Source organism: Histoplasma capsulatum, genomic scaffold (assembly GCF_000149585.1).
Source record: "Histoplasma capsulatum NAm1 scaffold_10 genomic scaffold, whole genome shotgun sequence".
In the NCBI taxonomy this organism is placed as follows: Eukaryota; Fungi; Ascomycota; class Eurotiomycetes; order Onygenales; family Ajellomycetaceae; genus Histoplasma; species Histoplasma mississippiense.
Genome location: NW_001813973.1, coordinates 1,166,430 through 1,194,135, shown reverse-complemented (window position 1 = coordinate 1,194,135; position 27,706 = coordinate 1,166,430). Strand labels below are relative to the sequence as shown.

Below are 27,706 nucleotides of genomic sequence, written 5' to 3'. Positions count from 1 at the left end.
AAAAAAAATCTCGCCTGTCATTATCTACTATATTTTACATATACATTAACGCCCTCTTCTAGTCACATAGCTGAAACGTAGATGGATTACATTAGTTTTGAACCGCCAGTTTACCTGGTGATGTGATATGATCGTCGTCGTCGTACGTTCGTGAGGTTTGTCGTTGCCGTCGTGGAGATGGGACTGAAAGCACAACTACCGTGTAACCCGCGCTGGCTCCCTTTAGACCGTAAACTATGTATGTACATTTTCCATTTCCCCCCAATATCTACGATAGCGATCTTTAATCTGTCATAATCAACTCACGACATAGTAGCTAGCGGTGGGCGTTACCATGTATGAGCTTCTGGGGCGTCTGGTGCGTCTGGGGCGTTTGCGATTCTGGGCTTTCTACCGGACGCCCTTCCTCGAATCAGCAGTCCCTGAAAGTGGGGGCGGGGGGAAGGGTCCCATGACGGGGTGGAGATGGAGTGGAGTGGAGCGGCAGCTGTTGGTGGTTTGTCTAGGATGGACCTAGACCTAGACGTTGTCCAAGTGTCAAGTGTCCGCGTTGTCAGTGTTTTGATAGTAGTAGTAGTAGTAGTAGTAGTAGTAGTAGTAGTAGTAGTAGTAGTAGTAGTAGTAGTAGTAGTAGTAGTAGATAGTTGTGGCTGGGCGGTTGGGTCCAGTGTAACATCACATCAAGGAGGAGTGGCGTGGCGGAGTTCGTGATGATGATGATGATGATGGGGGTGTTGAGTAGTTTGTTGGTGGGTATGTGGCGTGGCGGAGGAGAAGGGTCAACTTGGTGGGTAGGGTGGCGATTATGCGTATCGCCGGCGGGTCGTAGGAGGCAACTAGGAGGAAGGCCAGCGGGGTTCTGTGGCCTGTGTGTATGTGCGATTATACACAGCTCATACCTCCCTTTCTTTTTCTTTTTCTTTTTCTTTTTTTTTTTTTTTTTTAAAAAAAAAAAAAATATGTTTTTCTTCTTCCTTTTCGTTGCCCCGCTTGTCATTCATATCTTGAATAAAGGGGAAGAGGTACGCTGCCGGCTTTGAGCGTGTGTAGATATCCCCTCGGGTAGCGCATAATCATACAGATGTTGCCTGGGTATAGAACCAATCTGGATATTCGCTGGAACTTACTGCGGGCTGTTTCGCCATCTATCGGCGATAAGGTTAGAGTAAAATGCACTGGTACCTTAACTCTCCTTCCATCTCAACAGATCGGATTTTCTCATCCCAAATCCGGGCTCGTTCCTGGTCATCCGTAGCTTATTTCTCCTGATGTGTGGCAAATATAACTTCTTAACATCATTTTATGACTTCTCTTCCGCTTTACGAATTCGCGAAGATGCATAATTACCTCTTCCGCCGCATCGTCTGCGTGTATATATATTTATTTGCGTACATATCCGAGGTCATTGCGGCAACATTGCCTTGGCCGAGATACCTTTTATATTATTTGGAGTTTCCTATGGGATCCCCGCACGTCAGCAAGGTGACACAGATCGCGCTGGAATATGCGCACAACGTTCAGCGTACGCATAAATTGCGAGATCCATATATGGCCGGGGGACCTATGCATAGAGACCCAGGTATGCAGGTATATAGAGTACAGTACGTAAGAGTACAACCTGAATATGTACCCTACAAATGGAGGGGTTCATTTCCCTGAGAAGCCATCCCGGCCACCCCGCAGAGCATCCTGATAAACTGGATGTGTTATGGGTTGTTGATGACAGATATATGTAGCATAAAGGGCCATGGGCACCCCAGACAAGTAGGAGTTTCTCAACTTTGTGTGTTGGCACAATTTCGGGAAGCGCATATACTGAGAGAGGCAAGATGTGATATGGGCAGTTACTTGTCAACTGGCAAGACGCGAATGGAAATTGGACATTGCACATGTACATACATGGACTGTATATATATAGTACTATGTACTGTACGTTATCTGGACATCCGCTAAGGATTGTGAAGCGAAGCGATTGTCCGATGTGGAAAAGGGGCGGCAAGGGGGTGGCATTGAAGTGCAATACTCGTAAGCGAGGAGTCTTCTCAGCTTCAAACGCCAGCTCATCCGTTATTGCAGACGTATTCGCCTTGGCTGCTCACGTTTGTCAAATGCCTGACCTGTATGTATTCAGGCATCGAGAGTTGATTCTTCCTGTCCCAGACTTGGAGGGTCAGGGGATTTGTCAGCGTTGACCAGTGGGATCAACGTCGCCAACATGAAATTCTCCGTCATCGTTGACACATTCAATTGTTTGCTAAGAATTCTCTCGACAGTTCCAAGGGTAGCCAATACTTACAAGGGTTACAGGGCGAGGTGAGAGGGTTTTATGGACTTCGGGGTTCCGAGTTGTGAAACTACCCTCAGTCGGCTTACAAATTGCGCCGGCATCATATCCACTCTTGCACCGAACTAATTTGCAACATGCCCAGAGTCCCTGCTTGGGCTGCTCCTCGAGCAAGCACCAATGTTAGCGGTCATGACTGTGGGGCGGTTTTAACGGAGTTATCCTTACCGGACACTTGTTGGACGGCATACACATCCTCCTGTCTTGAAAGCAATCCATCGGCCAACGATATCCTTAACTAGTCCTACAAGGGACCCATCTCACGAACACCATCAGGGAGCATTGTGTTGGGCTAGGTTCCCGCACCCAATTTCCGATGACGAAGAATGAGTCAACCGTCCCCATCCCCTGGATCGGGTTTGACATCGGTGGCGGGGCAGTGGATGGAGCTCTTGATTACCGGTTTTACGCCGCCACGAGAGCTGTCAAGCTCCAGGAATCAATGAAGGCCGGAGTGGCCAAGGGGTTCCTTCTACGACGGTGCAGCATACTACGGAAATTTCGCAGCCAGCTCTGAAACATCCCTGTTGCTTTGTATCTTAGATTCGATGCAAAAAACCCTTGAGGTGCAGTTCCCAGGGATGATGCACTTCTTGGCCCATCAGTCGCACTAGATTTATATGGGATACGGACGAAAGCGGGGACACTTTGCCGCACTCGGAGTAGCTGCTTGCAAATCAGAGTTATCACATCATCTTTCTCGATTTCTAGTAAGCTCCAGTCTGACAAATGCACAAAAGCAAAAAAAAAAAAAAAAAGAAAAGAAAATCAACAATATGCTCATTGACTAGTCGGCATGCTCATCGGAAGGAGATTCTGAAGCACATATAAGTAGCTACGTTCGAATGGCTGATCATGGAGGGACTGGATGAATGCTGCTTTTCGTCTGTTTTTCTTCCATTTTCAATTCACGCTGTCGCTGTCAACGACTTGACAGGTAGCACAAACAAGCCTCCTTTCATCAGCTAAAAGAAGCTAATTGCGAAACATACTTTTATTTTCTGCAATACCATTTAGGTGCATGCCCTCTTTTGTTCGGTGTGAGTTGCGCGGTGTCACCGTGTTGCTCGGGCCTTAATACGGTCCGGATAAACCAAAAAAAAGCACCTTTTAACTTTCGGACTGGATCTTCCAACGAGTGATCAGTGTCGCTACCTGCGGCAGAGGGCATCTAAGCGGCCCGGTATTTTCCATCGCATTTTCCCCGTTCCCTAGACCAGCTTTCCCCCAATGGCATCACCGCCTAATCCTGGTGCCGACGTAGCGGTGGCACTGGAGACTGATCGGGCCAGCCCCTCGCAGATACCTGCGGATCTGGACACAGAAAAACCGCTATCCGAATCGAGTCGCGAGAGTAGATGGGGTGAATATGCCGAGGGTGACCCAGTATCTCGTCGTGGTGCAATGGAGGAGTTCGCTGAAATGTCGAAAGAGTTGACCAAATTGAGTCTCCAAAGAAGTAAGTCTTCTACGAAGGGAAGGAGAAGTCATATCCGCCGATCTTCCACCAGCGTTGTAATGGAGAAAGACAAGGACATGGCCATTGATCATGACGCTCTGGATTCTGTTTTTTCAAAGGACGACGATTTCGAGTTGGGTGACTTTCTGAGAGGCGGAGGTCTCGAACGGAGAACGACGGCAGGCGGGCCTGGAAAAAAGATCGGGGTGGTCTTCAAAAATTTGACAGTCGAGGGCATTGATGCTACCTCGTCATTTGTCAAGACGCTGCCGGATGCTGTGAAGGGAACGTTTGGGCCTGATCTCTATAATCTTGTTACTCGATTCATCCCCGCACTAAGATTCGGAAAGCCCCCCCCCACCCGCACTCTCCTTCACAATTTCTCGGGCTCTCTTAGAGATGGGGAGATAATGCTCGTCCTGGGGAGACCAGGCGCGGGATGTACTACCTTTCTGAAATCCATCGCCAACAATCGATCATCCTTCGTTGCTGTTTCCGGAGACGTCAGTTATGGCGGGATACCTGCGGAAGAGCAAGACAGCCAATTCCGCGGGGAGGTCAATTACAATCCCGAGGATGACCAACATTTCCCAGACTTAACAGTGGAGCAGACCCTGAAATTTGCTCTGATGAACAAGACAAAGAAGCGAGACCGGGATTCGATCCCAATCGTCGTCGACGGCTTGTTGAAAATTTTCGGCATTAGTCACACTAAAAACACTGCCGTTGGCAACGAGTTTGTCCGTGGCATTTCTGGCGGTGAGCGCAAACGTGTCGGCATCGCAGAGACCCTGACTACCAAATCTTCAGTTGTTTGCTGGGATAATTCGACTCGAGGCCTTGATGCCAGCACTGCTCTTGACTATGTCAAGTCTCTCAGAGTCATGACGGACGTGAGCAATCGAACCACGTTTGTTACACTTTACCAGGCGGGAGAGGGGATATATGACCTTATGGATAAGGTTATGGTTATCGAGGAAGGACGCATGCTTTACCAAGGCCCTGCACATCAGGCAAAGATTTATTTTGAAGATCTGGGATTCCACTTCCCGGAACGATCGTAAGTGATATGCGTTTCTCTCGCATGATGTTCATATATGTTTTGAATTTGTCTAACATATCACAAGCACAACGGCGGACTTTCTTACTTCCTTGTGCGACCCAAATGTTCGTCAGTTTCAGCCAGGCCGAGAAGCTTCGACGCCTAAAACCGCTGAAGAACTGGAAGCAGCATTCAAAAATAGTGATATTTACAAAGAAATTCTGAAGGAGATTGATGACTACGAGAATCAAATCCAGGAAACTGATGCTGCTGACACTCGTCAATTCCAAAAGCATGTAGGAGAATGTAAGTGAACAAGTCAGAGCTCCCCGTAAAGACTCACATTTCCGGAGTCGACTGACATTTCACCTACAGCAAAAAGCAAAACCGTCTCAAAACGGTCAAATTACACTGTGTCATTCGCACGTCAAGTTATTGCTAGCACAAAGAGAGAATTTTGGCTTTTTTGGGGAGATAAAGCCGCTCTGTACACCAAGTTTTTCATCATCATTTCTGTTTCCCTCATTGTTGGTTCTTTCTTCTATGGTCAGTCCCTTGATACCAATGGAGCCTTCCCTCGCGGAGGTGCCTTGTTCTTCTCCATTCTTTTCCTAGGCTGGCTTCAACTGTCGCAGTTGATGTCGGCCGTTTCGGGCAGAACGATCATCGCAAGACACAAGGACTATGCCTTTTATCGCCCCTCCGCTGTTGTTATCGCTCGCGTCCTTGTTGATTTTCCCGTCATCTTCGCAACGCTTGTAGTACTCGCGTTGGTGGGATATTTCCTCATGGGATTCGACGTTGATGTTTCCAAATTCTTCATTTATTGTTTGTTCATCTACGTTACCACGATATCTATCACCGCCATGTATCGCATGTTTGCAGCGTTGTCAGCGACCATAGACGATGCTGTCCGTTTTGGAGGAATAAGTATGTTTTATCTAAGACTTCATTTGGACTCGGATTCTCATGCTAACAACGTAAAAAAAAGGTCTTAACGTACTTATCTTCTTCGTTGGATACGTAAGTGATGAAATTCCACTTCTGCAGTTATGGGCGACAAACTGATGCAGGTTTTTATATAGGCAATCCCAAAACAAGCGTTGCTGCACGATTCCCCCTGGTTTGGCTGGCTGTTTTATGTCAATCCGCTATCATACTCATTCGAAGCCGTCATGAGTAATGAGTTTTCGGACCGTGTTATGGAATGTTCGCCCGAGCAACTGGTGCCGCGTGGCCCTAATATCGACCCACAGTATCAAGGATGCTCTCTTCCTGGTTCTCATTTGGGCAGCAACAGCGTATCAGGAGCTCGATACTTGGACTATTCATTTCAATTGTTCGTATCTCACCCACATTGTATAGTAAGAAATTCAAAAACAAGGTGCACTGTCTAATAGTTTGAAATGTAGTTCCCGGAGCCATCTTTGGCGCAACTTTGGGATCATCATCGCCTTCACAGCTGCGTACATTTTAGTCACTGCAGTCGCTGCCGAAGTCTTCCCATTTGCCACAGGTGGAGGCGGTGTAATGGTATTCAAAAAATCCAAGAGAACGAAAACAATGTCCAAACTTCAGCAGAAAGGCCAATCCAACGATGAAGAGACAGGAAAGGTCGAGCGGATTGGAGATGTTGGTGGCGTTGCCACTTTGGGATCTTCGGCGACCACGAACAATGATGATGTTGAATTTTCAAACCTTTCTACCAGTGATCGGGTTTTCACTTGGAATGATGTTGAATATACGGTGCCTTATGGGAACGGTGAGCGAAAACTCCTCAATAAAATAACAGGTTACGTGAAGCCGGGAACTATGATGGCTTTGATGGGCGCGTCTGGTTCAGGAAAGACAACACTTCTCAACACTTTAGCCCAGCGACAGCGAATCGGTGTTGTATCCGGAAATATGCTTGTTGATGGGCAATCCCTTCCCCTAGATTTCCAAAGAGGAACCGGTTTCTGCGAACAGATGGATATCCACGACACTACCGCCACTATCAGAGAAGCGTTGGAATTTTCAGCGATTTTGAGACAAGGCAGAAGCGTCCCCCGCGAAGAAAAAATTGCTTATGTCGATCAGATCATCGGTTTGTTGGAACTTGAGGATATTCAGGATGCCATCATCGGTGCACTTTCTCTTGAGCAAAGGAAGCGATTAACCATTGGAGTTGAACTGGCAGCTAAACCGAATTTGCTATTATTTTTGGATGAACCCACTAGTGGGCTGGACAGTCAAGCAGCTTTTTCTATCATCAGATTCTTGAAAAAGCTGTCTCAGGCAGGACAAGCTATTATTTGCACCATCCATCAGCCATCATCCCTACTAATCCAGGAATTCGACACTATTTTAGCATTAAACCCGGAAGGAAATACTTTTTACTCCGGACCTGTTGGCGAGAACGGTAGTGCCGTAATTGATTATTTTGCGAAAAGGGGAGTCGATTGTCCTCCTACTAAAAACGTTGCGGAATTTATCCTCGAGACTGCCGCGAAGAGCCGTAAAATCAACGGGAAGCGAATCGATTGGAATGAAGAGTGGCGAAATTCCGACGAGCTTGCTCAGTTAAAAAGACATGTGGAGCAAATCAACCTCGAACGAAGCCAACATCCGCCCTTGGAGACTAGCGATTCCCAATACGAATATGCTGCGTCCATTACTCTACAGTGTTTGATGCTCACAAAACGACTATTTCTCAATTACTGGAGAGATTCATCGTATCTCTATGGAAAGCTGTTCATCAGCGCCATCATTGGTATCTTCAATGGCTTTGTATGTTCACCTCTTCGTTTGAATTGAGCCACCATCTTGGGCCATGTACTAACATTATAACTTACCACACAGACTTTCTGGCAATTGGGAAATACGGTATCTAGCATGCAAAACCGGATGTTTACTATTTTCATGATCATCATGCTCCCGCCAGTTTTCATGAACGGAATCCTTCCAAAGTTCTTCATGAATAGAATGCTCTGGGAAGTGCGTGAGCAACCGAGCCGAATCTACGGCTGGTTTGCATTCTGCACGGCAAATATTGTCTGTGAACTTCCAGCAGCTGTTGTGACCAGCGTCGTTTACTGGCTGCTCTGGTATTTTGCCACCGGCCTACCTACCGACTCAAGCACCTCCGGCTACGTGTTTTTAATGTGCATGCTCTTCTTCTTCTTCCAAGCAAGTTGGGGACAGTGGATATGTGCCTTCGCACCTTCGTTCACCGTTATAGGAAATGTAGGCCCAAAACTTTCCCCATTTACAGATTCCAGGCGGCTCCAAACTAAACTAACCGACACACAACCAGGTCCTCCCGTTTTTCTTCGTAATGGTAACTTTCTTCAACGGCATCATGCGCCCTTACTTCACCATTCCGCCCTTTTGGCGCTACTGGATTTACTACGTAAATCCAACCACATGGTGGTTCCGGGGCGTGCTTTCTGCCACCCTCCCCACCACACAAGTCATCTGCTCCCCGAATGAGCTCACACACTTTAACCCGCCTCCCGGCCAAACCTGCATAGATTACGCAGGTAACTTCATCTCCTCCGTCGCACGATCAGGCTACCTCACGAACCCAGACGCCACGGCTGACTGCGCATACTGCGCATACTCAAATGGAGCCGAATATATGCGTACCCTGAATGTGCATGAGGGGGATAAATGGAAAGGTTTCGGGATATTCTTGGCCTTTGTGGTGATTAACTGGGGCCTGGTATATTTCATGATATATACAGTTAGGGTCAGGGGATGGACGTTCGGCTTCGGGACTGCTGTCAGTATCGTGGAAAAGGCGCTTTCTTGGGTGGGAGGTTTGGCGAGGCTGATTAGAAAGGGGAAGGAGGATAAGGTGGGGCAAGATAGCGAAAAGGTGAAAGAGGTTATTGGGGATAGTTAGTAGGTATCTCATGGACGACCTCGTTTATAATGATTTCACTAAACTTTTAATTCCCCCTTATTATTCATATTCAGGATAATGGTTTGGATTTTGGGATTGCGTCAGCATATAATAACTTTTCCTCTGTTGCTTCTCCTTTTGCTTCTTATTTTATTTATTTTATTTCATATATATATATTGCTGATAGACTACTTACTTCGCTTTTAGTATCGGGATGGTGTTGCTTTCCTTTCTTTCGTTTTTCTATTCTTCTATATTTTAGGTTTATTTGAGTGTTTGACCATTCGCGATGCACAACTTCCAGCACATACTGCCCACCATTCATTTTTTTCTTTCCTCAAGGCATTTTCTAGTGCCATTGGTCCGGCAGGAAACATGAAGATAACGAGACACATGATATATTCTAGACAAGATAGGATTTAAGATATGTAACTAACTAATTATTGCACGTGGAGCACATACGAATACAAGACTACATATCGATCAAAAAAAAGGTGAATAAACCGAAAATCTTCAAGCTGAGTGGGGGATTTCTTTTTTGTAGATATCCATGGATGGATCCATATCTATTAAACAGGCCCTGGTATACTCTTGGACGCTGCGTCGGAATCTACAATAAACAAAAGGAACCGATTTTATCAGTTGTAGAAATCCTAAGGAGGTATTATAGTCCAATGTCTTTTGTCCACGATGACCGTATCCGTGTGGAAGGACAGGATGCAAGTGCATGGGATGTGAAATTGACGTTCGCTTCCTAGTTGTGAAGTGGCTGGAAAGTAATGATTCCAGCAAGGATTTCATATGGCTCGTGTCCATTGATTTCACAGAGCCGAAGTTGCCTTCTTCTTTATTTTTTATTTTTTATTTTATTTTATTTTTTGCTATTAGAGTTGTTTACGTATTTTTGGATTGAGGTTCTCAACACGTTCTTTAAAGTGTTTCCCAACCATGCGAAAGCGAGAGGGATAGAAATAAAGTAGAAAATCTCTTGTTTTAGAAACCTTACCTTTAAAGATGCAGTGTTTCGTTGGTTTCCTTGTCAAAAAGGTGGGAAGGCCTTTAAGGACCTTGCTTGGGAAACAAAAAGTCATGCCAACCGCTCCGCTATTCGACGTACGGATGAACAAAAAAAAAAAACTGTGCTATCTAGACTTAACCATACTGACGATTTGCCGTCGGTTTCCCTTCCATGAATATCATATTACCTTTCTCGCAGGAAAGAAATGCCAGAATAGAATAGCTTCAATGAATCTTCTAGAATCAACATCAATCTTCCATATAAAAGAACGGCCTATCACGCCCATTATATCTTTGTGCAGGAACTTTCATCGGAACAGGGACCGTCGGCTCGAACACACTAGCGACCCTTGACCCGTCGTCAGAGTCGGCGCTGGTGTTCCCACCTTCGGACTCGGCGACTGAAGTAGTTATACCTCTAGTTGACGGGATGTACGATGACTTTTCTTCATCATTGTGGCGAATGGGAATCACAACACCGCATTCCCAATTTCGGCAGTTTAATTTTGGTTTCGTGGTTGCGCGGTCAAGGACAAGTCGGCCCCTGGATCAACGGGAGAAAAGGCACTTGGGTTAGTACAACAGAGGAGAGAGATCCAAATAGCTTTTGGCAAGTTGAAGATTGATGTACTCGTAGTGGCTAGGGTAGATCAATGTCAGAGGAAAAATGAGAATTTTGGGGTGTACCTACCATGCACTTTCTGAGAGATTAGCACTCCCAACATACGTCCAACCAGAATAGCGGATGGAGTTGTTCTTCACACTGGTGATGGGTTTATCAAGACGGACGAAAAGCATCTATACATAAAAGTCATAAATATGTTAGACAAGTACATATTACTTGTCGTTTTGAAAATATACAATTTTTTATTTCTTTGGTAAGCACCTATGCATACCTTGTTGTGCATTAACAAGCCCTCTCTTTGGCTGATATTATCCCTCATAATATCTTTCGGGAATGTCGCTGAATTGTACCACTTTGATTGAAAGCATATCGTCCCAGCATTCTCTATGCCACCTTTAGAATTACGAACAGTGTTGAGCGATGGGAAATAGACGCGGAATTTGTCCTTCCACTTTGCGCCATCGTTTTTTTTCGTTACAACTCCCCATTTTTCGGAGGGGAAAGTTCTTGAAGTGCGAAGAGTTAATTCTTTTAAGCCATTGTCTCCTGTATGTAGTATTAGTGAGGCTAAACAAATATTGATAAACGCAGTTTTGTCGCGAGTTTACCTTGTGCTGCGAGGTATATAGATCGCAGAAATTGCTCATTCAGTGAGCCCACTGAGGAAGTCTGAAAGACCTGTAAGAATCGTACAGCAAAATTGGAGATCAAAGAATCATGTGTTAGCTTACAATGTAGTCGAGGTTTATATCCTGAGATGTTTGAAGACTCAGGGAGGTTATAGCCCTTCCAAGTCCGCACAAGCCGGTTTTTCCCATTTCGGGTCCGTGTGAGATCCGCCACTAAAGAAAGCAGTTAATTAATCTAATCAAGCAATTTTCAAGACAGCCAAGATACATACATTGTATGGATAAATGCGATATCCTTCGTGGCGCTGAAATCGAACCGAAGCATCTTTTTTATAATTTGCTCATTTACGGTAGAAGCCTGGAGGAAGTAAACTAATTCATCGAGGAATGATGTCTGAGGATCGTTGTCCAAATCCGGCGATTTCCGAGGAAGATCGATAAGAAAGACAATCTGACAAATAGGAGCCGTATAATTTTGTTAGAAGAAAGACAGATAAAGTATTTCTGGGGTCTTACATTTTCCATAACACCTCCCTGTTCTCCCCAGTCGAATGGGACGAGGTTTGCACTTGGCACAACAATTCGAAGGTAATCCGGATGAAAAAGTAACATAAGTTTCGAATGCATGCAATTCACTTGCGGTTCCATCGGAGGAAAACATAGTCTGACGGACCCCATTGATTTCGTATCATTTTCCAGTTCCCGTTTCTGTTGAATATGTCAGTTGCGCATAAACATGCCGTTGGCTTCGGATGAACCAAATCTGCACATCGATATATGCCATACCTTGTCTTCTTCCTTCTCTCCCATAATGAGAAGGAACCTCGTTGTTTTGATATCAAATTTAGAAAACATCCAATCCACATTCCACATATAAGAACTTAGGACGGCAAGTTCAAGATCAGATTTCTGGACCACTTCCTCGAATTTAATATCGTCACCTGTCCTATCATAGCCAAACGCCCAGGTCTTCTTGACCGCACCTTTCGGGAACTGTAAGGGAGCGGATGGCAATGGCATGGGATGTGACGAAGTCCCAATGTTTATCGTCTCATTGCCACTTACTCGCGGAGCGTTTGCACGTGGATTGGGGCCAGGAACCGCAGCACCAGCAGGGACATCTTCGCATTTCATCACGATTGCGGCATGTTTCAAGGCAGGTGACCCGGGAGTACTCGACGCTTTTCTCTTCCTGTTGAGTCGCGCCAATCTTTCCTCCTCCATCTTCTTGCGATCTATTCCCAAAATACCCACCAGTGGGTTTGAGCTGGTCGAAATAGGAGTATCCTCTTTGGATATCTTTCCACACCCTTCAACCAGGCCAGAAGATTGGTTCCCCTCTGTACTAGCATTTCTTGAAGAACCATGACCCATCAACGATAATTTAATCGCTTCTTCAAGTTCCGCATCCGACTCGTCAACCACCTCCTTGGAAGCCGTAGTAGTGACTATCGCCGGTCTTTGAGGGTCTGACTGCGACGAGTCGGAATCAACAGTCAGATCAACAAAATTGGACTCGCCATAAACTGTCTCTGCGGATGCCGTCGTAGGCGGTGGTAGTGGCCGTGCTTTTACATCTGATAACGATGCACGGATGGCAGCTCTCATATGTTCGTCATCATCATGACCATAGAAATCATGAATATCCATCATGTAATGCCTTTGACATTTACCTCCAAGCAGTGGCGCTGCTTTTGTTACTATTCTTGTCGTTGGTGTCCTGAATGAGCGTTTGAATAAGAGATATGGTAATGCGTCTAAATAGAATGGCGGCAAATGGCGCCGCATGAAGCGTCGTGCGTATGTCTATAGCTTGGGAAGGGGTATAAATAAGAGAGTTCTCAGGAAAATGACAAAACAAAAAGGAATCAGGGCAACGCAATTCTCTCTAAGCTTGGGCTTTTTTTGTTTAAATCATCACCAACACTCCAAATTACTCCCCATACTCATCTCTGCCCTTTATCTCAAAAATGTTCCTTCAACAGACAGCTCAAGGTTCCAAGGGAAAGGCTAAACTCAATATCACGTGTTTGAGGCTGGTGCAATGACATCATCGCCCTGACTCGGACCATTAATATTGCTTTGTCTTTCAAAGGTTTCCTCTCTGAAACATGAACAGAATCCACCACAGTGAAATGTTTGCTTATTATATACTGATCAGATTTTTACCAATCGCGAATTGAGAACTTAGAGATATCAATCCCAGAAACAAAATCCACGCCGAAGCAATCGCATCGCCATGCCCCACAGCTAAGTAAGTAACTAGTTAACCGTGCCATGCTTACTCACTCTCTCTAGTGAGTGCGCCACAGCGCACGGAAAACCACAGCGTACGGAAAATATTTTGAATATAGTGATCTTTGAAAATTAATTAATAATCACCACCACATCTATCTATAACATAAAGATTATCTATATACTCATTAGAAGGTGTAGAATCCACTGTAGATTGAGATTCTATAGAATTATCTTGTTGTGGTTGAGTGGCTGTAGATTTTGTAGGTTTGATTCCAATCGACTGAAGATTCTTATTGAATGTCTTTTTCATCTCATCTGCTCTACGGGTCGCGATCTTGCGATTGACATCCTTAATAGTGAGGACTCCGCCTACTTGCACCTGCCTGCAGGAGGATTTGACGACCCAACGTCTATTTGCTCAATAATGACCTGCAAGTTCACCCTCACGGTGCGCGTTCAATTCCACCTGGACCATGCTACCCTTGAAGATCTTGTCCAACCACCTTGTCAAACCAGGTGTAAGGGTATCCTTCACATCTTGTAAGGCCTTGGCTGCTGCATCGATTTGGCGATGTAGTTTTGCAACTGTCTCTGGGGAGGTTAATTGCAAAGAGGCAGTTGACGGTCGATCTGCAGGCAGCGGGGTAAAGTGATTGCATACATCACCATCACCATCATATATGTTGAGATCCAGGGCATCATCAATGGTAAGAGGTCTCAATCGATTGAGAATTATATCGCGATTAACTGGATACATTCCGCGGTCGGCAAAGCCAGCTCTCACAGTGCCAGGTTTGAATGCTTGCAGTCAGACGCCTTCCAGATTAGCAAGGAATTGTCTGCCATCATACTGCTCATATCCATAGCGGGCGGCCTCATTAACTGCCTTTGTATGATAATGCTTATACTGCTGAAAAGGTACGCCATCAAGAGGTTGTAGAATATGACTTGTATGAGATGGGAATCTGAATAGAATAATCTTATGAAGGTTGCAGTATTGAATGAATTCTTCTGTGAGATGAGAATCATGATTGTCCATTAATAGCAGTCAATGACTGCTCATTTGACACTTTTTTGTCATTTTATTGAACCGCTTGATCCATTCAAATCCAATCTCATCATTTGTAAAGCCAGACTCGGATGCGGTGATGGTGTAGTTGTCAGGTAAGTTGGAGTGTGTATACCAATCCTCTAGATGAACCTTCAATTTCATTATAATCAATGGATCCAATACTGTGCCATTCTGCACTGACACACTCCACCACTGTTATTAACCCGCGGGAGTATGATGACTGTATGATGGAATTTGTGTCTCTAAAGGTGGTTATAACCCACTGTCCACATCCTTCTTCTTCTTGAAATCCAATCTCATCAAAGTTGTAGATATCGCAGGGGAAAAAGTGATATTGATTGAAGACAGCTTCATATCGATCAAACCAGTTGATAATGAAGCTTATATCCTCGCAAGACACCTGTTTTGAATTCATGGGCTTTTGCTTGACCTGTTCATAATCTGGCAGGCGTTTGATGAATCGATATGCCCACATCTTGCTTACTGTGGGAGGTGCGGTCTCTGGATCTGTATGATGCTGTCTCAACATGCGGTTCGCGGCGGTTTTGATATGCTCGATGGTGGGTGGGCAAAAATTAATATCCAACTGATGAATCCATATCTTAATTGCCTCCTTCTGGCTGTCATTCAATGCTCTATTCAGTGGAACCCTCATAGTCCTTGATTTCTTCCCGTTGATCCTCCCATACAAGGTGGCATATGGGACTTTGAATTCTCGCGACAGAGATGTGACTTTTAATTTTGAATTGCTTTTGTACGCGTCAACAGCTCTTTGCAACTGCTCCTCAGTGTAATTAGAAGATTTAGACATGGTTATAATTAATGATGATTATTTGAAGATGAAGAATGAAGATATTGATAATATTTTCCATACACTGTGGTTTTCCGTACGCTGTGGCGCACTCACTAGAGAGAGTGAGTAAGCATGGCACGGTTACGTGCGGAAATAAGTTGCAATGGTATTCAAAACGCAATCCACTGACAGGCAGAAGGTGCTTATAATTGGAGTCGGAGCAGCAGGAATGGTACGCCAGTAACCCTAAAGGAAGATAGCACATCAAGCAAGCAACCAACCAACCAGGAAAAGCCCATTCCTTCTCCCATCCCCCTCCGCGTCCCCGTCCCCCTCCCTCTGCCCCAAACCCATTAGCCAGGAATAATAAAACAGGAACCAAACATTTCAATCACACAAAAGCCCACTCTAGTCATGCGCAGCAACTTTAGCTGAACACCCAAACAAATTCGGTGTCACGATCGTAGAACGCGCCAGCTCGCCGGCGGGGTTGTGATATCGTAAGTTACCGTTAGATCGGCGCTTGTATGGCGCGGATTGGCTGAACAATGGTGTGCAACGTGGACCAAGCCTATTCCGCCATACTTTCAAATCTCTGCGGGATTGTGGCTTTGAGCCAGAAGAGATTAAATTGCAGATATATCGTTTGGGAAGGGCAAGGAAAATTTTTGGACGAATGTGATTCCGACGGCAATGATTGTGCAACATGCAAAAGAGGTTAAAAGGTTTGGGAAAGCGCTTGAGGTCATTTTGAAAGGTGGAATGGCGTTTTGGATATTGCCCGTCAAAAAATTTTTCTTGGATTGTTCCGGTTAGCAAGGAGTTCCGAAACAATATGATTATTCCTCTTGCAGCTATCATGCTTGGAACGGGGAATCAGACGGAAGAGGTTCCATGTGGTCTGCTCCAGCAACTTTCTCATGAACCTGAAATGAAAGTATGGGATTACGACCCAATATCATTGTACCCAATCTTCCAAGCACGTTTACTTTCCCCAACATGCAGCTCTTCTACCGCGACTGGGGAATTCGTCTATGCTCCAAGGGGTCACGATCCGTTTTAATATCGAGGTCACTAAGATCGTACGCAGAGATCGTCATGGCGTCGCTCTTGTGGCGATGTTGGCTAACAAACGATACTGGAAATGGCAGTCCAGTACATGGTCACAACAGCGTCACAGAGGCCTTCGACAGAATGATTTTTGCGTCCCAGCAGCCGAAGCATGCAGGTTGTGGGCAAAATTAGCGACCCTGAGAGAAGGGCGGTTCTATGTGGTTTAGGACCCGATCTTACCCTAAAAAGAAAAAAAAAGAAAAAAGAAACAAGATGGAGCCGGCATTTGATTGTTCGAATTTCCAGTATCAGGTCCAGCCAGGCATCAAATCGGGACAAGCCGCACTGCCTTTTGATCGTCACATTTTCCAAAGCCATTTCTTGGATGCTAAATTGGAGCATCTGTGGACAGCAGATAAGATCGATGAGAAGCACTGCCATCGAGCGGAGGTGGCAGCATCAGTTATCTCACCGTTGGCAGCATTATGTTAGAGTCACTCCGGCCATTCGATTTATCAACGGGCACAAAAAAATATTTTGCGGGGTCATGGGCGTTTGTGGTGACATCATGTCTAACTCGGAGCCAATGCATGAAGTGTAGCTAGCTCATCGTTCGCTGACAGAATCGACGCAGGACATTCATGAAGTCGCATGTATTTCTGGCATTGCTGCAGCGTATCGACTGGGTGCAAAATATGAAAATTTTGACGACCTTGCTGCGGCTAATTTTGCAAAGTACTTAAAAAACGCTCACGGTATTAATTTCCAAGGGTTTCGTGTTCCTTAGAACTTCCGTTTTGTTCATGTGTGACCAAATTTTGTCCATCTCGGATTATAGTGAGTAACCTGTCATGCATAGTTATCAAGTGTATCCCTGGGTCAAACGGATTCATTTTATCGTCGTCTGTATGCGACGGCCGTGATCATCGAGAATAAATCATCCCTGCACTGGCACATCATGCTATATCGGATTGTCCTCACTCTCACTCTTCGAATTGTCATTAGTTCCAGCTGCCTCATCATTTGTGTGGGCGTGATGATCATGATGTGGATCACCATCAGCGAGCGGAAAATTCAAATGCTTCCACTCCTCGATTTCCTCAGTGATGCATTTCAGCCTATCTCTAATACTCTCTACGGCGTAGCTGCCTAGAAGGAGTCGTAATGGCGGGAACGAGCAATGCGCCAGCTGCCAAACTAACTCGGCTGCCTTCACCGCGCTTGTAGGCTGCTGATCACCCATCCACTGGATGATACGTCGAGCATGGGCAGCTGGAGCAGTCGCTGAGCTATACGGCTCACTTGCAGGCTTGATGAAGAAATGCCCGAACAGTGGGAGTCGGGAGGAATGCGACAAGTCTGGAGCAGCGGTACCCGGAGGGGCTCCAGGGGGATCAAAATCGTCCCGACGCATGTGTCCCGGTTGCACCAGGGTGCATTTAATGTTAAACGCGTCAATCTCGTAGAGCATACTCTCAATAAGGCCCTCCACAGCATATTTGGTCGCACAGTATGGTCCCAGTCCCGGAACACCAAGCGATCCGGATGTAGAGCTGAATATCAAGTACCTCCCGGCGCGCCGCTCGCGGAAATACTGGAGAGAGTGTTGCAGGATATTCAACGTGCCAATGAAATTGGTCTCGAACTGGTTTCGGATATCGTATTCATCCTGATCCTCGCAGGCACCCACGATGCCATAGCCTGAGCAGTTAACAATGCAATCGATGCGGCCAAAGTGCTCGATAGTTTTGTCAATCACGGCGCGGACAGTTTCGCTGACCCGCACGTCACAGAGAAGGCCGATGCAGTTTTTATTTTCTGAGTGGAGGGCTTCCATGCTTGATGGGGAGCTCTCGAAGGTGCGTCCGACGATCCCAACGAGGTCACCGTGAGCCAGGGTACATTTGACAAGGGAGCGGCCAATATGGCCTGTGGCACCAAATATCTACGGAGAAAACGCAGGTGAGTAGTTCAACAGCGCACTGTAGAAGAACCATGGAAACCATATGAAGTCGAGGTAAACTTACCAGCCATGCTAATTGCTTTGGAGGATTTTGGGGTCCTGGCGGGTCTGTTGTTGCGGGCAAACGAAGGCGAACGTCTTGCACTGCGGCAGCGGATGGCGAATGAGACTTGGCTGAGCGAAGCTGTTCGTGAGGTCGCCGGTCCATCACGGGGATCTGTGGGGACGAACAAAGGATATTATTATATAGCCAAAGCCAGATGCCAAACCATGGCACGGTTCACTGCCAAATGGTTAGCAGATATGAAGCTCCGTAGACCTGTGTCGTTGGGAGGCACAGGGAAGCTCCGGCGCCGAGACTTGGAAGCCGAGCTGAATATTCACATGTGAATTAATTAGTTAACTGGTTAGAGTACTTTAAAGATTGCGATAAACGTTCTAGGATGACTACTACGAGTAAGCTACATCAAAATAAAATAAAATAAATAAATAAGTAAATAATATCGAATAAAGCGAATGAAAAAATACACTGATGGTATTAACCACCTGACATTATTAACGCCCTTGTTTCAAAACAACAAACCGTTATCTCATAGAAATCAACGACCAATTTCCCTACGAAGCCTGCCTGCAACTGTGGTCGGCGGGGGCTCCGGCCAGTTGCCAACAGCATCATCCACCTCTTCCAGGAAGCTAGCGCTATTATGGATGCAAGTCGCTCCCAGAACAACACGGACACCAGGTGAACTGGCATTGACCTGCGCCACCATCTTCGCTTCTTCGTACGTTGCTCCCCCGACCATGAACACGATTATATCCTGAGGCTTGTCGCGGGTGTGTCCACCGCCTTCGAGGAAGGGGTATTGGAGTTCCTTCAACCGACCCTTGATGAGATTTTGGAGAGTTGACTCCAATCGCGGAGAGTGCTGTGTGTATACATTCTCGACACCCTTAAGAGGCCTAAACCGGTCGCGAGCACCAGATAGGAACGATGCTGATTCAAATAGATCTGAGAAACCACCTGCAACCGGGGGCGCCTGGAGTGAGTGATGGTACGCCAAGAGCTTTGGGATAATATTAATTCGATTCGGCGAGACATCTCCAGCCGCTGTTAATAGGTCGATCAAAACTGGCAATGCATTCGAAGGCTGCTTTTCATAACGGATAGCATATAATGCAACAAGGCGGATTTTATTATCCGCCGTGACTGATGGAGATTGAATTAAGCGTTGAAGTGCCTTGGATAGGACAACAGTTAGTTTACTACAGCTCATGTACTGAGATCGTTCGTATAGGGGTAGATAGAACCAACCTTAAGATCATTCGTGTGATTATCGTTACAGGCTAAGCTTTGTTCGAGTTCGCTCACATCCAACAAGCTATTCTCTCCGACTTTTCTGCTCAACTCGCTAACCAGGGTCACATGCTTGCTGACATTGCCCGAAAGTTTTCGGAATTCAGGGTAGTCTTCCACAAATCGTTTCATATCCGCAATGGACTCAATGCTCATGTTGCTCTTTGTTCTGGACTGGTACTGTTCGACATACTCCTTTATGTTCCCGCCCAAGTCGCCGAAGTTTTGGTACATATTTTTCTTGAAAAACGGATCCTGGTCTTGGGATATCACTATTTCCTTAAGTTCTGGTCTGATATCTGGGACATTGCTCAAATCAACCCTTCCATTTTCAATGCCAAGTAATTCATGGACCATTGCTTGATAGGTCCACTGGTTTAATAGTGGAGTGATAGGGTCGTCTCGACGGTCGAGTATCAGTAGGATTGGAGGCGTATCTGTTCTTTGGAAATTGAACAGTTGCTCTTCCTGTGTGAGCTGGTATCGGACTTCGGTGGCAAGTTTCTTAGCTATATGGCTATTCTTCTCGTACCGGATCAAGGGGTTCTTCTTCAGGGACAATAAAAGCGCGATGACTCCTTCCGTCGCTCGCTGGAGAGCATCTGAGTTCCAAATATCTGGGCTCTGGCTCCATATCCTTTGTTTCGGGTACCCTATACCCAAGGAGCAAAGGTCAGGGTTGATCACAGAGAAATCTGCAAAATACTCTTGCACGGCCTTGACAACTTCATGCCCATCCGCTTCCGCTAACCTCTCCAGCGACGATTTACGGACAATGTTGCTGAAGTAGATGTAGTACTCGCCGTACTTTGGTTCCCGTAATTCATCAATAATAAGCTGTACGGAGTCAGCCGAAGGACGCACGAAGCACAGGCATCGCAGATGTCGCATTTTCTCGCGGGTCTGGTTGTCGAGGCGGTCGATCAGGTAGACTTCATGGTTCAGGAGAGCAGACTGGGTCATGGCAGTAGAGATGATGGGTACCTAAGAATGTTGTTAGCCTGCCAGCCATTGTGGTTAGAACGTCGCGTCTCCCACGGTCTCACTATCAAGCAATAATATCTTCATCTTAGCTGTGGAGGATCCAGTCGCGGCCGAGTCTCCCACGGAGACCATCTTCGAGATGTAACCGGACACAGCTGCGACGACGTCCATTGCGACAGGTGAGGTATCGGGAAGGCCGAAGGGGTAAATATGTGTAAAGGTTTAATGGCTAAAGGTGACTTCCGATAGGCGTTGAGCGTTGATGTCAGTTCATCCTGTTAGTCATGCATGATTAAGCAATTAATCACGTGAAATTGCTGCAAAGCGTTGGAGGTGGTTCATCCCGTCTATATACCACCATGGTGCTGGGGTTGATCGAGCTCTTTTGTCCCAGTGGCCCTACAGAAGGCATGTGGAATTTCACCGCCGACTTCTATCACAAACCTTCATTTAGATGGGTACATTCTATATTAGCAAATCGCCATTCTTGTTATAGTTCATACTAGGACTCTCGTAGCAGCTAGTACACGAAACCGCGGATATTACACATACTAGAAGATTTTGATGAAGCAGAGTTTGTCGGACGCAGTCCAACAGAAGCATTTGCTCATTCCTTGTCTGGCACCTAACCAAATTCGAAAAGAATAACTAAATCACCATACTATGCATTTCGAGATCCAGCAACACGCACCACTAACTTATTCAAGCATCTAACAGCTTAATTGTCTGTAACTAACGATATCGACCCTTCCCCAAGCAAAATGAATGGAAACCGCACTGATGCAAGCTCAGCTGGGGCAAAAAGATCTCTTGCTATTTCCCAGCATCATCCTTCAAGGCCACAATCCGGTTCAAAATCACCTTGTCCTCGGTACTATCACTATCAAGCGCAAAATACGCCACCCGCATCCCCTGAAACCGAACCGTTTCTGGACGAATGATTGATCCATCCGCGCCGACATTCCCTGCGCCGCTAATGTCATATTCTTGTCTCTCGGGGTTTTCCGGGTTCGATCGCTTTTCGCCCTCCTTTGCAGGCCAAGGCGCGCGGCGTTTAATTTCGGGGAACCCGATATCGACCATGGCATTGCGGTAGATATCCATGGAATTAGGATTAATGTCCGCCAGGAATCCGTCTGGATGGCTCTTGGGGTCTTCGGAGTTGAAAAGCCGATTGATAATGCGGACTTCGGCTTTTATGGGACTAGAATGTTCGGGGGACAGAGAGACCCAGTGGATGAATCTTCAGATATTGTTAGAATTAGATCTCGTGGCTTTTTTTTCTTCTTTACAAATTTGTTTTGGGAGACTAGCTGCGCAGAAAATTACGGCATGGATTGGGAGCTTACGTTTTCGGTTTCTTAGGTGCGGATCCCTCTACTGGCTTTTCATATTTTGCATGAACACAGGTTACGAGACCCGTTTCTGGATCCTTTTCAAAGGTTGTGGCTGTGATTGGATATGGAACTTTCATGAGACCCACGGTTTTCCCAGGCGCAAGTCGGAAGTAGTCTGCCGAATCAACTTCTCTGAAATCGCTTTGCTCGATATAAACGACCCTTGTAAACGGGACCTTGTGGACCTAATAATATTGCAGGTTAGTTGCTGGTTGGTGTAGAGGTCAAGACCGCTGTCAGAGCATGTAAACGATCATGCGCAAGCCGTGCTTAGTTTTTCAAAAATGCTGCAGGAATGGTTTCAACATACTCCGAATGCGGGGTCTTTCGAATAAGGAAGCTCCACCATTTCAAGGTAATCTTCAGGAAGATCATCGATGATAACCTTTAGGGGCTCGACAACGACCATCAATCGCGGAACTGTCGTCTCTAGATACCTTCTCACTGATTGCTCAAAGCGGTGTACTTGGATATTTGTCTTGGCTTTGGTCACTCCAAGTTCGTTCACGAACGAAAGGATAGCTCCGGGAGGCACCCCTCGTCTTCGTAGACCGACAAGTGTATACAGGCGAGGATCGTCATATCCTCCGACATGATTGCCACCGATAAGTTTCAGAATATCACGTTTTGACAGAATGGTTCCAGTAACATTGAGACGGCCGTATCTAGAAATACCGTTAGAAGAATTCAAAAATGTCAGAAAAATGATACGGAACTGACTCTCTTTGCATCGGTTTATAAACTTCCAATTTGTCGCAAAGCCACTCGTAAGATACCCGCGACAACTCGAATTCGGTGGTGCAAAGAGAGTGCGTGACGCCCTCAAAGCTATCGCAGAGACAATGAGTAAAATCGTACGTAGGGTATATTCTCCATTTATCCCCAGTTCGGAAATGATGTCTATCCTTGTCATCGATGACACGATACGCAAAGAGATCCCACATTTGGGGATTACCATCTTCTATGTCCTGCTTCATGCGTAATGCGGCTTCTCCTGCTGCATATTTGCCATCGCGCATTGCTCTGAATTCCGTAAGTGATTCCTCAATGGGACGAGTACGATGTGCGCACGCAAATCGACGTTTGCCTTCCCCTTCTCCTCCACCTCGCTGGGCTTGGATTTCGGGCCCTTTTTCTCTCCATTAATCTGAATTCACATCGAAGGAAAGGATAATTAGGTCGAAGAGAAAAATGCTTACTGTTGCAGTGGCAAACATATGCGCCATCTCGTCTAATTAAGTCTTCCGCCAGCTCATAAAGACGATCAAAATTGTCACTGGAATAGGTGACCTTGACCGGCGAAAACCCCAACCACCGTACGATATCTTCAATCGCAATGAAAAATTCTTCCTCCTCACTTTTAGGGTTCGTATCGTCGAATCGAAGATAGCAATCCCCCCCATAGAATCGCGCGAAACCAAAATTTATCGCAATGGCTTTGGAATGGCCGATGTGAAGGTGGCCATTTGGTTCGGGCGGGAAACGGGTCACAACCTTCTTAACATGCGCAGAACCGATTGGTCTCTCATTATAAACGTCGGCAAGGAAGCCAGTTTTGAACATCGAGTCTGGGTCTTCATTGAAGGCTACGGAGGCAGGTTTACTTGTCTTTGGCGGGGTAGCGCCCTTCGGCTGCTTGGGGGCTTTGGGGGCTTTTTCTTTGCGCGGCCGTTGGATGTTCGTCGGCACTTTTGTGCGATCAGGAAGATCAATTGTAGTGTCCATGGTCTCTAGTTTTTGTTTATCGGTCAAGAAAGCTCCAGTATTGGCAACAGGGTGGTATAACTAGTACTATCGTAGGCCAATATTAGCAACGCATCACATTCAATCGTTTTTCCAGTCTACCCGAACTAACCAATATGATTCATGAAACATGAAATAAAACGGCCTCAGAACTTGGAGTAAATGTAGCATTTATTTAAACGCAGCGAAAGAAGGTGCTGTAGAGGAGGGGATTGAAGTGGGGTGTAAGTGTGAGGGAGTCGGAGTCATACAAAAAAAGGGCAGCAGATGTGTTATCGATAAGATGGCGGGGGCCCTAGACTTCCTATTACAGACTAGTAAGTTACCCCACACCGGGATGTAACCATCTACACTACAACGGATCAATCCTTAAGGTAGAGGAGCCTATTCCTCAAGAGATATATATATATATATATACTAGTATGCATGTTTCACAAGAAGCTTAATGACATATCGTTCTATCACTTCACTTGGTGGTCAGCTAAGCAAAGTCATAAAGTCAGAGTGCTTTTTGATCGAGTGGGCAGGACGGGAACACAGCCTTGTGGACTCAAAGAAAATGTGTCAGTAATTTTTACGGAATGTCAGTTGTCGGATGAGTGCCAGGACGTTTATGTGGCCTTTGAACGGTTTGTCTGCACTCCTGAAACGTTTGGGGAGTTTGTCGATTGACGACAGTTGTCGGATTAATAGTTAATAGTCCGCAGTCTCACTAGCAATAACCCGTGGTATGTTGTGAGTTAGAACCAGATCATATCCATGAAATAAGTCACACCCAGGTTCGGTTTTCCAAGTTTGAAATCAAAAGGCATTACCTTCTCACCATATCTTCCAAGTATCTACTCAACATGGCTCTCACACCCGCCGCAATTGTAAGGCTTGCAGATCTTGATCATGAGAAGGCTGGCGTTTTCACGCGGGTGCTTTCAACCGTTCTACATAGCAGAGCTGCGAAAGATGTTACCCGTAAAATCAACATACGAGTTAACAATAACTCGGCATTATGAACTCCTGTCATGCACAGGAGCCTCTCAACATTCTCAAGTGCTCTCTGACCAGATCTGCAGCTCCTCTGAGATGTTTGATAACCTGGACTTGAATGAAACAGTTTGTTCACTTTCATCACCTCTTTTCTGTTGAAGTGTAATAGGCTGATTTCGCCATATAGACTGCTCAGTTATACCAGGCGGCCCCACTTTATTCGCATAGCTTCAACATGCATCTTCTCGAGTTGGTTGCGGTGGCAGTTCATGACATGGCGGCAAACCTGTTTGCCTATTTTCATCCTGATGGAGAACTCCGCCCGGAACAAGTAACCATGACTGGCGTTCACAAAGAAGGCATCGTGTCAGTGTCAACAATGTGCTATATCCGAAGCGATATTTATCCGAGAGGTGTATATGACGTTGTTGGGTACTGGGCTGAAACTCATATATTTGGAGGTGTCGTGGTCTTTGATCGGGGTGCTGATGAAGGAGCAAGAAACGTCAGTTCCGCTATATGAATACTTAGTTACTGCAAGCAAGGAAAACTCCACATATTTACTAACCCTGCGATGAAATTGTCTATATCTTGCATTGCTACACCGCCTATATTCATCCCCCCTACCCAGCGGATATATTTCAACTTATAGACTCCCAGATCGAGCAGTTCTCATCGCTGGCAAATCAGCAGACGGATGCGAAGCACATCCTACCATTTATCTGCCGACCCGAGGTCAAAACGCTTAATCCAAGCCATGCGTTTCTGAACCTGAATATTTATCGGGACAGGTATGAGCGCCAGCTATCGCCAGTGACTCGGGGTCGCCCTTGCGTGAGACGCCTAGAAGATGACCCCGACTTAAGGGGTTTTATTGACAAGGCAGTCAAGATGTTCCAACGCTGAGAATGAACGGGCACTCATTTAGGCCAGTGAGCTGCTCAAGGCTAAGTATGACACTATTTATCTCTGATATTTGATACCTTCATGCTCATCAGCACTACCTAGAAACTTAAATTGATGAAGAATTTTCAACATAGATAGGAAAGCCGAGAAACATCAATGACTACTACAATTTCAGATAACTCAGAGGGAAGTCTTTATCTTTCATATCTTGTAAATTATATGTATAGAATGTTCGTCTTAATAGTCTGACAATTTCACACTGTATTTCTGATATTTACTCACGTTTTTAGGTAAGAGTATATATCAAAGCTTTGAAAAACCGTTATGAATAGTAAGTAGCACAGCTTCAAAGATTATTAAATACTAGTACTGAATGAATTTACCAAGCGACGAGCTATCAAACAGAGCAACTCTTAGAAAATGGGGAGCAAGATTATACATAATTGATAGAAATTGATAAGAATAGAAAGTAAGACAGGTCAAATGGCCAATGGAAGTACTTTGGAAGAATCAATCATGTGATTGTAGTCGATTCCAAGGTTCCGGAAAAACCAACCTCCGGGATGCTATCCAAGCTCCAAAAAGCTTCGATTAAAAAGTTGAGGAAACAAAAAAAACCCATGCAATCAGATTGAAATCTTTTGTCTCCCCGTCCCCTGAATAACTGCTTACGGGCCCGGGAATTACTCCTGGTTCCAAAGCACCGAGTTAGTTTGGTTTTATTGTGCATCCATCCCGATCCAGATTCCGCTCTCGAATCAACTGGTTGCGGACGCACCTAGTTCAATTTCCAGGTCGAAACAACCCCTTATGCGTAAATCCCTTATTCTGGCCTCTTCCTTTTGGCTTTTGCTTGTCAGGCGAGTCAGGTAACCATTGGTGTTCCTGTTTTCGTCATCTTGCATTTTTTTTTCGCATTTTTTATACCATTTCAATCGCGGCCGTGCTCGCATCTCTTTGTGATATCAGTTTTCCATATCAGGATAGTGGACGGACTTAATAAAATAAGTGACTACATCCTCACAGAACGAGCGGAACATGTTTCAATAACAGAATTTACGCATTTACATCTATTCTGAGCCGAGATATTTATCCTCCGCTCTTTCAATATAGCAGTCGTCGGCCTGCCAGTGGCACTGCTCAGTTCGGTGATCTGCTAGGGTCACAAGCTAGGACGGCTGGGAAGAACGACCGACGCACCTAACTAGCACCTGCTAGGGGGCTAAGTTTCCTAGGATATTCGACTATTCAGAAGTCTGCGCCGATGGCAAGCATGAGATTGTTTCCCCTTTCGTGGGCTTCTCGAATCGGCTCACGGCCACCCAATCACTTTCGCGGGACGGGTTCTACCATTTGTGGTATTGCGGAATCAAAGGGCGCGCATTCACGCGCGATTGACCAATTAATTCGGGGTTATTGTTCATCTCCGCCATGCCCAAGACCAAATTTCCATAAGGGCTCCAGACATGCCCAAGTTCCCCTAGGCTATCCAGGAGAACCCCCAATGTCAAGGTAAGTGAAAGCGAACCAGAAGCATCTTACGGGCCATACCCTTGTTAATGGCCATTGATTGTACATTTGGTGCTTGGCCCCTTCGATCCCAATTCATCTAATATAAGCCTTAGAAAATGTTCGACCGTTGTTTCCACAGCGATGAATTGGGATCGAGTAGCTTCGCTGAGATGGACACCCCTTGGGCGTAGGTTTTTAACTACAGGGCCTCCACTAGGTAAAGGGAAAGACGATATTAAAGAGAACACGTAAGAAGCCTTCTTGATGTTTTTCAGAGTTTCCCTTTGGATTGCTGTGCAGCCCCTTCTTGAGATATTATCCTTGCCGTTTCAGCACGCCTAGCGTTTTACTGATATGATTGAGCGTATCAATTGTAATCGCTATTTCAATGTTTCGAATACCATGCCTTCCCTATATATTTCACATTATACATTCCTGATTTCTCCTAATCCATTATAGCGGCCCGACCACGAAAACTGCTCGCCTACTCTCTCGTCTCCCCCTCCCAGTTCACGAAAATATCTATACGATAGCGCAATATCTTAACCTTTTCCCGACTAGCTGCTGCACCAGTGATTGGATATTGCATCCTACACTCTTACGATATCTTAGCGCTTTCGCTTTTTGCTTACGCCTCTGTCACCGATCTTTTGGACGGCTATATCGCCCGGAAAATTCAGCATCAAACGGTAGTTGGGACTGTCATTG

At 45.7% G+C, this 27,706-nt stretch overlaps 8 protein-coding genes across 8 annotated transcripts; 2 read left to right on the top strand and 6 right to left on the bottom strand.

Annotated features, from left to right (window-relative positions):
• Nucleotides 1-3,574: 3,574 nt before the first annotated feature.
• On the top strand, nt 3,575-8,731 carry HCAG_08257 (hypothetical protein; the record flags this gene model as incomplete). Its single annotated transcript, XM_001537097.1, has 8 exons — nt 3,575-4,863; nt 4,931-5,151; nt 5,221-5,775; nt 5,837-5,868; nt 5,931-6,184; nt 6,258-7,614; nt 7,687-8,070; nt 8,141-8,731. 8 exons carry the CDS (start codon nt 3,575-3,577, stop codon nt 8,729-8,731), a joined length of 4,683 nt encoding a protein of 1,560 aa, XP_001537147.1.
• Nucleotides 8,732-9,997: 1,266 nt separating this feature from the next.
• Nucleotides 9,998-10,692, bottom strand: HCAG_08256 (predicted protein; the record flags this gene model as incomplete). Its single annotated transcript, XM_001537096.1, has 3 exons — nt 9,998-10,292; nt 10,476-10,546; nt 10,645-10,692. 3 exons carry the CDS (start codon nt 10,690-10,692, stop codon nt 9,998-10,000), a joined length of 414 nt encoding a protein of 137 aa, XP_001537146.1.
• Nucleotides 10,693-11,151: 459 nt separating this feature from the next.
• Nucleotides 11,152-12,790, bottom strand: HCAG_08255 (predicted protein; the record flags this gene model as incomplete). Its single annotated transcript, XM_001537095.1, has 4 exons — nt 11,152-11,215; nt 11,275-11,453; nt 11,519-11,710; nt 11,789-12,790. 4 exons carry the CDS (start codon nt 12,788-12,790, stop codon nt 11,152-11,154), a joined length of 1,437 nt encoding a protein of 478 aa, XP_001537145.1.
• Nucleotides 12,791-13,373: 583 nt separating this feature from the next.
• HCAG_08254 (predicted protein) lies at nt 13,374-15,123 on the bottom strand (the record flags this gene model as incomplete). The annotated part of the gene is made up of 4 exons (XM_001537094.1): nt 13,374-13,396; nt 13,670-14,041; nt 14,092-14,251; nt 14,425-15,123. The coding sequence occupies 4 exons, from the start codon at nt 15,121-15,123 to the stop codon at nt 13,374-13,376; spliced, it is 1,254 nt and encodes a 417-aa protein (XP_001537144.1).
• Nucleotides 15,124-16,104: 981 nt separating this feature from the next.
• Nucleotides 16,105-16,350, top strand: HCAG_08253 (predicted protein; the record flags this gene model as incomplete). Its single annotated transcript, XM_001537093.1, has 2 exons — nt 16,105-16,187; nt 16,257-16,350. 2 exons carry the CDS (start codon nt 16,105-16,107, stop codon nt 16,348-16,350), a joined length of 177 nt encoding a protein of 58 aa, XP_001537143.1.
• Nucleotides 16,351-17,119: 769 nt separating this feature from the next.
• On the bottom strand, nt 17,120-18,329 carry HCAG_08252 (conserved hypothetical protein; the record flags this gene model as incomplete). The annotated part of the gene is made up of 2 exons (XM_001537092.1): nt 17,120-18,103; nt 18,186-18,329. The coding sequence occupies 2 exons, from the start codon at nt 18,327-18,329 to the stop codon at nt 17,120-17,122; spliced, it is 1,128 nt and encodes a 375-aa protein (XP_001537142.1).
• A 391-nt stretch (nt 18,330-18,720) lies between these two features.
• HCAG_08251 (vacuolar protein sorting-associated protein 45) lies at nt 18,721-20,630 on the bottom strand (the record flags this gene model as incomplete). The annotated part of the gene is made up of 3 exons (XM_001537091.1): nt 18,721-19,359; nt 19,434-20,459; nt 20,514-20,630. The coding sequence occupies 3 exons, from the start codon at nt 20,628-20,630 to the stop codon at nt 18,721-18,723; spliced, it is 1,782 nt and encodes a 593-aa protein (XP_001537141.1).
• Nucleotides 20,631-21,272: 642 nt separating this feature from the next.
• Nucleotides 21,273-23,581, bottom strand: HCAG_08250 (glutaminyl-tRNA synthetase; the record flags this gene model as incomplete). The annotated part of the gene is made up of 5 exons (XM_001537090.1): nt 21,273-21,702; nt 21,809-22,041; nt 22,167-22,521; nt 22,577-22,985; nt 23,056-23,581. 5 exons carry the CDS (start codon nt 23,579-23,581, stop codon nt 21,273-21,275), a joined length of 1,953 nt encoding a protein of 650 aa, XP_001537140.1.
• Between the last annotated feature and the right edge of the window lie 4,125 nt (nt 23,582-27,706).